This window comes from Aythya fuligula, chromosome 19 (assembly GCF_009819795.1).
Source record: "Aythya fuligula isolate bAytFul2 chromosome 19, bAytFul2.pri, whole genome shotgun sequence".
NCBI lineage: Eukaryota > Metazoa > Chordata > Aves > Anseriformes > Anatidae > Aythya > Aythya fuligula.
Genome location: NC_045577.1, coordinates 10,104,017 through 10,117,108, shown reverse-complemented (window position 1 = coordinate 10,117,108; position 13,092 = coordinate 10,104,017). Strand labels below are relative to the sequence as shown.

Sequence of the window (13,092 nt, the reverse complement as noted above, 5' to 3'; positions counted from 1 at the left end):
GCCTCAGCAGGTCCCGTGGGTGGTTGATCTGCAAGAAGGTGATGAGAGAAGGATGATCTGTGGTTTCAGGCACGTTTGTACCCATTGCATGAATGCATGTGTAGGTTGCCTCTCAGAGTAGAGCTGGGTAGGCACGAGTAACTTTAAGATCTGCTGGTCATTTATTCTTGTGCCACAAAGTTCAGGTGGTGCCTGGGTATTGTTCTTGCTACCAGAAACTGTTCTACCTGGGCAGTGTCTCTCTCCCACTCCATCTTTCTGATCTCTCCCAAGCTGCCCAGCGCTTGTCACTGAGGATGTGAGCCGGAATCTCTGGCATTGATCTCCACCACTGTTGGCTTTCCTGCTATGACTCAAATAGTTCTCAGATGCTTCCAGAAAGCTTGAAATAAATTCTTGCCATGGTTGTGTTTTTAGCTAAGAGTTAAAATCCTTGCAAGACCTCAGACTTCTTTTTTTGTTGTTTTTCTTCCTTGCTTCTCTACTAGGAAAGGCGTTTTGTAAGGCTCTTATTACACCTCCATGCAAGCTTGCAGTGTTGTTGAAGTACTTAGAAGTAGGATGAAAATCTCTTGGGTTTACAATTTCAGGGTTTAAGTTAGCCTCTAGAGCTGGTCCAGTAACTCTGTGGGCTGCCTGAATTTCTGGGGAAGTTTTGGTTGGTTTTAAGAAACAGTTATCACCTTTTTGAGGGCTTGGGTACTATATTATAATATATTGGTTTATTATCCTTACTTCCTTCAAATTCCTCTTGATTTAAAACCCAAGTGCTAAAAAGACTTCATGTTTTACTCAGTAATTCTTCTTTATTGTCTTTTAGAGATAGGGAAATTAGTAGCAATGTTTTAAGTGATTGCCAAAATGTATCATAGCTGTAGTAAGCTTCAGTAAGGAAAGTCAGTGGAGGTGAAAAATGACATTGAGAGTTTGCAGCTCTTCCAGAGATCGGCTCTCCAGCACTTCTCCTAGGAGAGAAATGGTGTGAGCAAGGGGAGAGGAAAGGCAGTCCTTGAAGGGATGGATGTTAGCCCAGCAAAAAGAGGTAGGTTTTTTTCCTTTTTCCAAATGCCCACATCTGAGCTCTTTGCCTTTAGACCCCCATTTGTCACAGGAGAGAGATGAGCGCTTCTAGGGTGTGAGTCACTTGCAGAAATGGAAATGGCTCTACTGGGATAAGAGAGATGGCACCCTCAGCTCCCTCCCTGTGAAAGGAGATGAGGGGGAGCAGTGCTGATGCCTTTGTAACATCAGAAGATGAATCCCACCCAAGCTGATGGGCAGGGTGAGCGGCTGTGGCAGGAGCACAGAGGAACTGAGCTTTGTGGGAAAAAAAAAAAAAGCTCAGAGTAGTTTGAGGAGCACCAAAACTCATCAGCTTATTTTTTACTGGCAAGATGACCTGCAATAGGAGATGCATGAGCTGCAGAAGAGGGGGTCCCCCCTATTCTGTCTCTGACACATGATGTTCAGGCTGGTTACGTGCTGGTATGTGTTTGTGTGTGCGTGCTGATAGTTGTAAGGAGAAGTCAAGGGGGAGAAGAGTGTGTGTGTGTGTGTGTGTGTGTGTGTGAGAAATGGCTGTGTGTCCTATTTTGTCCTCTAACTTTTATCACCCAGTGGTGACAAGCTTGAACATCTTCACTGCTGTAACAAATGTACCTTTCAAACCAGACTTCTTTAAGAATTGTGCATTATATGAGACACAATAAGTCAGGCTAATTTCAGTCAAATCACGGTATTACAGCTGCGCATGATGCAGGATTTTGAACATTTATCGTAATCTACCCTGTTTTTTTTATGTCACTTCAACCAACATGGAGATCAAATAGGTCATGTAGTGGTTGTAGACAGAGCTTGTCATTGTGTTTCTGTGTAAGCACTGCATAACAAGGCAGAAAGTGCTGACTGCTGAGACACCAAGATTATGAAAATAATGGGTGCATGAGAATGTCGTGACAATCCGCCTGGTCAGCTTTGTGTGCTCCCCAAGCCTGAAGCTAAGTTCCAGGCTCTATTCCACGGACCCAGAAAGTTGTCTGCTTTTTCCTCCAGCTACTCTGGAACCTAGTAAAAAGCAAGATATTTTTTCCATATGACTTGTTTTTGTAAATTTATTTCTACAAAATAACAAGTATTGCAGGCTCTCTCTGAGGTGTTTAGCTCTTTTTCCTTAGTCCATTAAAGTCGTTTAAGTCCTTTAGCTGTGCTATCTTCCAGGGATAACAGCTGATATTTTTAACTTGCCTTTCATTAGCAAAGGTTTTGATGATCTGTGTTTTAGTTCTTCAGCTATTTCTGGAGTGTTCAACATCTTGGAGTGCTGGGCTCGGTTTCTTTTCATCTTGTTTCCATGTCGTAAGCATTGAATTTTTATTTAATCTCCAGATATTTAAGCATTAAGATATTTCTTTGCTTTCATCATTCAGTTGCTACTTGTCTTTTCTTAAAATGCAAATACTGAAGCCACGAACAACAGCAACCTTACATAAAGTTCATTTGAACAACCCTTATTCTTCCCCAATGCAGAGTAATGCAGTACCGTAAATTGGATCTCCTCGGGGAAGTTTTGTCTATTGAAGTGTTATTCATAGTCAAAGCTAAATATAATCTAGCAGACTACAATAGTAACTGTCTTTCTCCTCTCATTTATTTAATAAAGATTATGCTAAAGAGAATACTTTCTTCCTTCTTGGAAGAAATAGCAGCAGGAAGGTTTGAGAGTAGGTATCAAATGAATCTTCTTTTCCTTATGTTAACTGATGGGAGTGTGGTTTTGTCCTCAAAAGTAGTCAGAGCAAACTTTTAAACATTAAATGCCTTTTTTGCAAAGCATCAAATGAGCGTGGGAAGACACCTGGTTTCCCACAAGTGGCGTTCCAGTCAGAGTGCTAAGACTTTGGGGTGCAGCTGCCTCTCCAAGCTTCCTCTAGCAGGCTTACCCATGGGATCATGTGTATGTCATATTCCCTAGCATGGGATCATGTGTATGGCAGTGACTGCAACAGATGCTCCCGTGGGCAGGGTCACACTTAGGATTGCCTTCCTGCTCATCTGTCCTCCCAGCTTTTCTCTGGGGTCATGTGAGCCGATGCTAGTTTTCCAAGAGCATCTTCTGGCGATGTTCCCTGCAGGCTTTGTTCAGCACTTCACACAGCGCCCTGCTCTTTCCCCTCCGAAGCCAGTCCCTGCTCTGCTGCATCCTCCCCAGGACGGCCTGGTGCATCTGTGCGAGTGCTGAACGCACCCAGTCTGTTTGCTTTATGACAGTCCTCATTTGTACAGTGCAGGTGATTGCCTCCAACATTGCTGTGTCTGCTTTGTGGCCAGAGTTCGCGCATATCCCTTGCTTAGTCATGTGGCACAAAATGAAGATGTAGCTGCTCTCTTTTTTCCCCCTCCTGTCCTGGGAAATGGCCGCCTGCAGATGCTTCACTGGGACCATTCAGGTTGTGTGTTCACGATGAAGCAGGACTGACTCACTCTTCTGGCTGGTTCCTTAATGGTCAGACCTTATTCTGAGTTTCTCTACTTCTTTATATTTTAAAATGTGTGTCCTAAGCTACAGCTGTTTCATTTCATACAGGTATTTTTTTAATTCCCTTTGGGTCCTTTCTGTCCCCTGCTCCCCAGCAGCTGTTTGTCCTGAATCCTTACCCTGCTTAGGCTGTGCTAAATTACATCAAAAGTTAGTTATGGATTAAAGGTCAACTGAGAGCAATCTGCTGCAGCTGTAATGGGCTTCTGCTGTGACCCCTGCAGGGGCTGTGTGATTCACAGTATCAGTGCTCCTGCCAGAAGAGCAAAGAATTGCTCGCAAAACCACCGTGTGAGGAACCTGCCCTGCCTGGAGGTGTGTGGGCAGGTCTGTCCCAGCAATTCCTGACAGTCCAGTGCCAAAAACATGCCCCCTGCCAGCTCTTCCCCTTCGCTCTCCTCTGGGGCAGGTTGCTACTGTACTAATTAAAGCGACTGGTTTGAAAATAGGCGCAGGGTGTTTGAGTTGCCATCCAGTGACCCTGTGTCTGGCCCTGGGGAGGGAGGGAGGCCCACACACCTCACTCGTGGTCAAGGACACAGGAAGGCCAAACCAAATCTTAAATGCCAAAGTTGGTTTTTTTTAAGAAGAAAAACTAAAGCAGGCAACTCTTCAAATCCCAGAATGCTCAACCTGCTGCTTAGGTGAGACAGAATAAAAATAGGAAGGGTTTGAAAAGAGGAATTACAGTGGGAAATACTTCTCCTTGCTGGCAGACCTCTTGCCTTGGGTTCCTGCTCGCTGCAGCACCTCCAGCCCCTGACTTGCTGAGAGGGCTGGGGTCCCCTGGCAGGTTCTGGTCACCCCTGGCTGCTGCCCACTTGTCCACACAGCCTCCCAGGGCCTCTGCTGGCTCACGTATGGCACCACGGCCCCTTCTTCCTCCCACCAGGCTCCTGAGGGAAGGAGAAATCTCCCTGAGGGCTGCACCTGGCCCAGCTGGTCCCTTTTATAGAGTCACACAGCACAGTGATAGAGAGCAAGCAAGCAAAAGGAATGCTGTCTGTCACAAAGTCCAGACTCGACAGTTCTTGTCTTTGTCGCCTTTTCTATAGTTTCCTAAATTTTTAATAAGGTCTCATATTGCATGGATGGAGAAGGGCCCATTAGAGATTGCCCGGTGTCTGCTTGCTCTTGGGAATCCCATCTTTGCAGCCAGGCCATGCATCAGGGTCACTGTTCTGTGAATTACTCACCGATGAGTAACGAGGGTGAAAGCTGTGTCTGGAGCTTTCTCTGTTCAGTATAATTTTTACACAGTTTTGAATTGGATATTTTGTGTATATTTGGTAACATATCTAAACCTTAATCCTGTGTTTCAGAACGTGACCTGTGCCACCACCTCTTTTACGGACCTGGCAGAAATCGTGTCCAGGATCGAGCCAGTGAAAGCCCCCGTGGCAGACGGTGAGTCGAGGGACCCGGCCAGTGCTGCGATGCAGCAGGAAGGGCAGTGCAACGGGGTTGGCAGCTTCACTGCTTCGTTGCTTTCTTTTAACAGCCCGTGCTGCAAGCTGTGATGTGGTTGAGGGCTGGCTGCTGCTGGCTCTGGTGTCAGTCGTGGGCTGCCTCCCCTCTGCTTGGGTGAGGGTGGGACTCGGGTGCTCTTGCCGTGGTGAAACATCGCTGCCAAGCATTACTGGCATGGTCTGGTGTGCTTTCCTGGTGGGAGCAATCCTGTTTCCAGTTAGCCTAATTCTGAGTGCAATCGCATGCGTGTGTCAGCGCTCACAAAGCCGAGCGCTCGTTCCTCCTCGTGCTGTCCGTGGCCCTGTGCTGGCTTCAGTCTTTGGTCCTTGTCCTTTTGAAATGGGAGGAGGGTGATTTAAAGGTTTGACTGAAGGATCTTTTTGTGCTACTTTGAATCAAATCTGGAATGACTCACTGGCTTGATTGCTTTATGTACACTGCTATTACAGGGAGCACTAATGAACTAATGTGGAACAGGAACGGCTCCTGCACTTCTACATGGCGGCACTTGAGAGCTTTGTGCCTCAGACATGTCCTACGGAGCAGCTCCCTGTAAATATCACAGCCAAAGACTCACTTAACAGGATCAAACAGAGCTTTGGAGGCCTGAAATCTCCAAGCGTTTTACCAGTGCCGGAGCTTTTTATAAACAGTCTCTCCCCCTCCTCCCGATTCTTGTTCTTGCAGAGGAAAATCTAAAGTTAGCAGTCCTTCCATCTGTGACTGTTTGTAGAGATGTCCCTGTGGTAATTTGAAATGCTAATTGCAATCATATGCCTTATGAAGAAAATATTAATCAAATGTCTGAAACAGCCATTGTGAATAAGATTGAAGAATTCATGTAACATGGTTATTTAAGGCATCGGCGCCGAGTCCTGCTGAGACTCAACCCATGTGGTGTGACAGGTCTTCCTCCGGTAGGGTTTCTGATTATTCACCCTGTTAGGAAGATATTTTTTTTTTTGCTAGGTGAAGCCATTAAACATGAATAAGTAATTTTCAAGTAGATATGGCAAATATTGGCCTAAGGAAGGGCATATCCATGGGGTATTTGGGATGCAAGGGACAGGTGCCCCATGGTCCCAGAAGACACTGAAATGTTTGTTGCAGGCTCCAGAGGAGGGGGAGGATGGCAGGAGAGAGCTGTGCATACGGACAGCGGGTCTTGGAGGAGTCTTGTGTTCCTGTTGTGGGTGACTTCACGCGGTACCTGCAGGATCTGTGCCTGGTTTTGATGGGCAGTGGCCGTAAAGGCGTTCCCTGAACGTGGCATTGTCCCCGTGCTTCTTGCTGAAGAGGTGACCGGAGCTCGGCAGGAGGGCTACTGCTGCCCTGGCAGTGGCCCAGCGGCTGTCGGGTGGCTCCTCACGTGTGCTGGTGAGCCTCGGGATTTGTCTGCTGGTGAAGATGGTCCAACTGCTTTTGTCCTGTGCAAGTAATAAGAGAGGGTGCTTCCTTGTAGCATGTATATGACCTGGCACTGTCAAAAAAAGGCAAAACTTTCTTTTTCTCTCTGGAAATTCCTCCCTGAGTGAGATCTCGGACCTCAGGGACCGTAGAAGAGCTCTGCTTGTCCTGATTGTGTACTGCAGGTCTTAGGCTAGATGAAGAAATTCTGTCGATAATTTTGTTCTAAAAAAAGAAATGAAGAAAAAACTTCCCTGCCTTTTCTCCTAAAGAAGAGATGGCTTTAGATCTGGAGGCTCTGCCAGCCTGTGCCAGTCCAAGGCCTTTCACCCTTTGTACTGACATGTCCCCCCTTCTCCTGGGCTTTGTAGTCAATCAGAATGTAACTGACGTTCTCTCTCTCTTGAACAAACTGAGGAAAATGATTAAAATAGTTTAAAAGGTGGGGGGAGAGGGATGGAGGGACTGTCCATCAGGAAGAGGTGAGGAGAAGGAAGTCATGGAAGCTCTGTGCTGGACCCAGGGTACCTGTGCCCTCTGAGTGAGCATGTGGGGAAACATATGTAGGAGAACAGAAGCCTGTTTTCACAGTTGAGATGCTGCGGTACTTGTGGCTGTGTTTCAGTTCTGCATCACAACACTTCTCCAAATCACTTACTCGATTGGGATTTTTGTCTTTGTTCAGCTGTAATTGCGTTCTGCACAGCTGCGGCCTCGGCCAGCACAGTGCGGATGCCGTCCTCCGAGGGAGGCTCAGCCGCAGCTCTGGCCACGTCCCCAGCCAGGAGGGATTGCTGAGGACTGAAGTCACGCACACTTGGGGTGATTTGCACAGCAGGTTCCACTTGCCGTTTTCTGAAGCAGTAATCACAAAATCATTTAGGTTGGAAAAGACCTTGAAGATCAAGTCCAACCCTTAACCTAGCACCGCCATGTCTGCCACCAAGCCGTGTCTCCAGGCACCACGTCTACACGTCTTTTGAAGATCTCCAGGGATGGTGACACAACCACTTCCCTGGGCAGCCTGTGCTGATGCTGCACAACCCTTTCAATGAAGAACTTCTTCCTAATACCCAACCTAAACCTCCCCTGGCACAATCTGAGGCCATAATGCTTCAGGCCACCCTCATGGCCCTGTTCCATGGTGTGAGGTCAGGTAGCACACTCACTGCGTGCGATGGCTGAAAGATACCAAGTGGTGTAACAGAGCAGTTTAACAACAGTCACTTGGAAAAAGTGCTTGGGACAAAGGAATGTTAATCTTGGTTTGAAACACCTGGTTTTGCAACACAACTGAAGCAGGAGACATCCCAAATCCTCTCAAGGGAGACAGTTATTGGGCACCAGGTTACCCTCTGTGTATTTACTGCTTAAAAAGTCCTATTGAAAAGCCCTCACACAGATCAGATGGTGAGGAGCTACCAGATTCCTTGAGTTACATCAAAGCCCATGTGTGTTGCTGAAACAGAAACCCTCCAGACATACAGCACTGATTTTCTTCAAACGTGGTGCATTGCCTGCAGAAATCAGGCTAGTAAGACATGCCAAAAGCTACAGAATCACAGAGCAATTCACTGGCATGAGAAGTGGTTGTGTGACCTTCCAGCTGTGAGCACGCTGCCTCCACTACCAGTGGGCTGGGGGACCTCTCCAGGGTGTCATCTCTTCGCTGGCTCTTTAAGGTCAGGATTGTCACCTTCTGGTGGTGGCAGCAGCTAGCGTGCTACTGAGTGCTTTAAATATAAGAAATGTCACCAGCTGTTGGCTGTTGTGACAGCCTTGCCCGTGCGTCTCTCTTTGTGTTTGGTTAGGTTAGCTCATCTCTGAGCTGAAGTGTTTGGCTGATGGTGTGCTGAACGGGGCAGTCAGGCCTTCGTCCTGCCTGATGCTCCTAGGGGGCTTGGCAGTGTAAAAGGGCAAGGCTGCTCGGGGCTGGAGCTGCCTTGAGCCCCAGATTCAGTCTCAAGGGGGGCAAAGGAAGGCGATGCTCAGGGAGTGTGGGTAAGAGCACCACCCGCTGTCCTTGGGTACCTGGAGTTACTGTGAGAGGGATGTGAGAAGGGACAACCCTCTCCTGGTTCTTAGTATCAGTGTAAAGACCTGTTAAATACTGAACAGTGCTGATAAAATCAAGGGATTTGGGTTTAATTGCAGTCAGTTTTATTGGAGCTGTAAACTACAAACGGTTGTTTGTGCTATCTCTTGCTGTTCAGGTGAGTGTCTGGTTTCTCCAGTGTGTTTTTATCAAAGATTGTCAGTGATGCTTTTAGTATAAGATAATGATGATTCTCTGAACCAAAGGAAAAAAATTGACCAAATGTCTTGAATCCTAATGTTCTAGCAGTTGGGTGTAGTTATCGTGTTAGAAGAAAATGCTGTGGAACAGACTGTGCTGTTGTCTTCAGCGTGGAGCAGATGCTATTGACTGTTCCCAAAAGAAATACTTAATCAAGAAGCCAGTTTAAACAGAAACCACTTTTTTCACTACTGAGCTGAAAAACAGGTATTTCTTCAGCAACTGAAAGTGCATGTGAATTAACTCATGAAAATGTCAGAAAACAGTCTAAATAATAAAAAAAAAAAAAGTCTGCCATTTTTAAGGCATTTAATTGCATTCTGGAATTGCCAGAACCTGTGCAAATGACAGGTGGCCCTCTGCAGCTCGCTTCGCTTTGCTGTGTGTACACACTGGCTTCGTGCTTGCTTGGGAGGGGGCTCAGCAGCGGCTGTGCTGCGTGGTGCGTCGGGACCCACGATAGGCGCCCACCCCGGTGCTGTTTGTCGCTGTCAGGTATGGAATCGATGTGGGAGAGCCGATCCCGTCAGTGAGTGGCTCGTGGTGTCTGCTGGAGACGCTGTGGAAGATGCGGTGACTGCGCTGATGTGTCGGGGCTTTGGTGCTCAGGTGCTCGGTGTCGTGTCCCGCTGCTGGCGGTGTCCTGCCCGACAGCGGGGGCGAGGGCTGGAAGCTTTGCTGCAGCGTGGACCTGCTGAGGCAACTGCAGCAGAATACAGGGAGGTGGATGTGCTGGGAGGGGGAAAGCAGGCAGCAACAGTCAATGAGGACATGTTGAAAGTGGCAAAGTTCAAAAGTTTATTCCAAGTGAACAGGAATTTGTTTTACAACTGATATCCTAGTGAGGCTGACAGGAAGGCAAGGAGAGATGAAGACAGAAATCTGAAGATTCAGCCAGCTGGACTGAGGGACATAGGTGGCAGGGGCGCTGGTAGCATCACTGAGCACCTGGCTTTGCCAGGGGTCTCTGCAGGAGGTACGGTTGTGTTTAATTTATTGCTGGCTCTAGCAGCTCGTGGCGTGCCGATGTCCGGCCTTTCAGAGATCAGAAACGTGATTATCGTGTACTTGGTAAAATTGTGACTGAGGGATCGAATCTGCTGCCACCTTTCACCTCACGTCTGAGATCTCTGTGCATCTCCGTGATGCATCATGGCAAAAAGCCTTTTGCTGGGTTTCTCCTTTAACCTGACCTTATCCTACTGGCTGCGTACAGCTCTTCAACCACGGCAACTGGGCTGGGGAAAGGATGAGAGGACCCCACACATTCAGTCTGCTAGAAACTGCTTGATGTCCCCTACCATGCACTGCAGGCGGCTCGCCCCCCCCCTCTGCCCCCCTTGCATTTAGAAGTGGTGATGCCATTGTCGAGGTGGTGTTTGGAAGAAAGGTGATGGCTTTTGTTTTTTAACTCAAGCACAGAAGCTGCTGTTCAGGACTGAAGTAGAAGCAATGCTGCTCAGAGTTAGATGAAGGTACGGGTCAGGTTTTTGAGCTTCCCTTGATTATGTTAATCTGCGAGATTGCCAGAGAAAGCAAGCGATTGTTCCCTGTGGGGAGGAGGGGAATGTAAATGTCACCGTTCCCTGTGGACCAGAGATCGTCAGACACATAATTATCACTCTGCAGTGGCGAGCATTTGGCACCAGAAGAGCTTGTCGTATGTCTGCAAGTCCGTGTTTCCAGCGGACACAGCCACAGCCATGTCCAGGAGTTAGGATGTGTATCTCCTAGCCATGTCCTCTGAAGATATTTCACAGGCCTGGGCTGGGCTGACCAGCAAGAGGCGGCGACTCTGTGAGCAGCATCTCCCAGGGAGCGGGAGCATCTCCCCCTGGCAGCACCCCCTAGACTCACGAGGGCAGTTTGGCTCTCGCTGCTTTTGCTGCAGGCTCTTTAGATCGTGGAGGGCCACAGGACATAGCTTGCACACAGGACACGGTTTGAAGCTTGTTCTGTGATCTGGCTGGAGATGTGATGGATGCTTGGGCAGTCCCAGCTCACTGAGCTGCTCAGGGCTGGCCAGCCGTCACCCTGCGCTGCGCTGGTGCTCAGCAGACACGGCTGTCATTCCTCTTCCAGCTTTCTCTGCCTCTCCGAATGCCTATTTACCAGTGTTTTTTCTCTCTTCTGTCTTTAGATGAATCAGACTACCAGACTGAGTATGAAGAAGAAGTTCTGGACAGCCAGAAGGACGATTATGTGAATTTCATAAGCAGCCAGGTTGATGAAGACTCTGACTCGGTACGTGCTGCCCTGGCAATAGGCTGTGCGGTGGGTACGAGGTGGAGGTGTCAGGAAGGATTGCTCAGAGAAGCACGGAGGGGAGTGCTGAGGAAGACTGTGCAGCAGCTCTTCTGTGCGGTTCAGGCACTAAAGGACACGTGCTGTTCAGGTGGGCAGTCTGCAGCGGTGCCATGTGGGGCAAACGTGGCCACATTGTGTGAAGAGCTCAGGGCTTTGTGGGTTTGGTCTCAATGTGGGTCAGGGCTGGGGCGCATCAGGCACGAGGAGGATGAGGGAGCTGCTTCCTTCAGCTTGGAGGAGAAGAGGCCGAGAGGGGACCTGCCTGCTGTCTTCAGCTGTCTGGAACTGTGTGCTTATAGAGAAGACAGCGTCAGAGATGCACTACACAAAGACAGGAGGTGGCAGGTGCAGCTTGCAGGAAGGGAAATCCTGACTGCATGCAAGGAAAGGTGTCACGAAAAGCACAGCTGGGTGTTGCAGTGGGGTATGCAGAGATGGTGGAAACTCCAGCCTTGTTGATACCCAAAAAAACAAATAGAAAAGGCCCTGAATGACCTGATCTGGCATTAGTTAACCCTGAGTAGAGCAGGAAATTGTATTATATTTCCCAAAAGTCCCTTACAACCAAAGTTATTTGACTTTTTGGGAGCTCAGGTCCACCCTGAGGAAAACCTGCACTGTGAGGCCAGGCAGTTGATGTTGCCTACAGCCTGAAGGGTCGTACTCCTGCCCTTCTTACTCCAGCTAGAGTAGCCAGCAGGTTTAAAAGCTGAAGCTGCCTCTCGTGTTGAAGATGAACTGTTTTTTCAGTGGGAACATGTGAGTAGTTTTGGGAAGGCTTCTAGCCTGGGCAGCTGCCAGTGTGAGGATGTAAATGGCTTTGGTGTTCTGAGTGGGGAGCTGAAGTGATGGTGTACAGATTTTTGTTTGCTGGGGTGATCTCTAATGGGTAATGCCTGATGGACAAAAGAAGAGATGAGGGGAAGAGGACAGATTTTATCCAGCTCAGGGAGGACACTGAAGAATGAGCTTGTGTTTTTTTTTCTCTTCTTCAGGATGAAGATATGCAGATAAGAAAGCGCAAGAATCTCCCAGACCTGGACTGCCAGGCAAGAAGCACGGGAGAGCTGGGCTAGCACTCAGAAGACTGACAGCTACATCCCGTCCATACTGCCACTTTTATTTATATGTATTTAAAAAAAGAAAGCAACTTCTAGTTGACATTAAGTAAGCTTTCGTCCTTCTCCAGGCAGGGTATGAGGCATTCAGCTGCCAGCACTAAGCACAAATATCTGCATCGTGCCCAAGTCCTGGTGCCACTTGGACCTCTGTGAGGGGTGGCTGCCTTGTGCCGTGCTCCTTTGTACGGGTGCCAGAACGAGCGGCTGTTTGTTAATCACTCTGAGACTGACAAAGTAGAAACGTGGTGGGAACGTGCAGTCAAACACTGCCTTGATTTTTGCTGCGGTATGTTCTAGTTACTGTTTTTACTGTGAAGGCCCAAAGAATAACTGGATGTCATCCAGCAATGTACTGAAGTCTGTTGCTGAGAAGGCTCCGTGCAGCAGCATTAGAGAGAGGAAGGGATTTTGTGGATCGCAGCATCATTGCTTTCTTTTCATATGAATCAGGTAACTGTGTAATCAACTCCTCGGTGACTTTTGATCAGGTACTTGTGAGCAGAGCTTTGACAGGAGCCAGTCTGAATGTATTTAACTTGAAATCTGAAGCCAAGAAATCAATTGACATGAACACTAGCTATCTAGCCTGTATCCTTAAGCCATCAGCAGAACATTTACTGACAAATCATAGTGCTGACATTTGCCAGTGAACTCTGGAGCCACTACTTGGCTGTATTTGCCCTGAAAAAATAAAGGTATTCTACTGGATTGAAATATCTGCGTGGTTGTTGCCAAGGTTCTCTTTGTGGGACCCAATGCTGGTAAATTTATGCTGTTTATTGACAACTGGTTTTAAGCACAGAAAACTGCTTGAACTTGAAGAAAGTGTAGCCACAGTTTCTTCCGTGGGATGTTCTCTCAACTTGTGAGTGGATGCAGAAGTCCCACGGAATGTAGCAACAACCTAAAGAACCCAACTTGCCTCTGCTCATGTCTGACTTGCAAAGAAATGTGTG

General features: G+C 48.0%; 1 protein-coding gene across 1 annotated transcript in view; it reads left to right on the top strand.

Annotated features, from left to right (window-relative positions):
- The window catches only part of PNPLA7 (patatin like phospholipase domain containing 7), a 126,816-nt gene extending 113,979 nt beyond the window's left edge, over nt 1-12,837 (top strand). Inside the window, exons 34-36 of the mRNA XM_032200228.1 lie at nt 4,858-4,942; nt 10,849-10,952; nt 12,011-12,837. Coding sequence (XP_032056119.1) covers nt 4,858-4,942; nt 10,849-10,952; nt 12,011-12,091 — 270 coding nt within the window. The 3' untranslated portion in view covers nt 12,092-12,837. The remainder of the gene's footprint in view (nt 1-4,857; nt 4,943-10,848; nt 10,953-12,010) is intronic.
- Nucleotides 12,838-13,092: the final 255 nt, after the last annotated feature.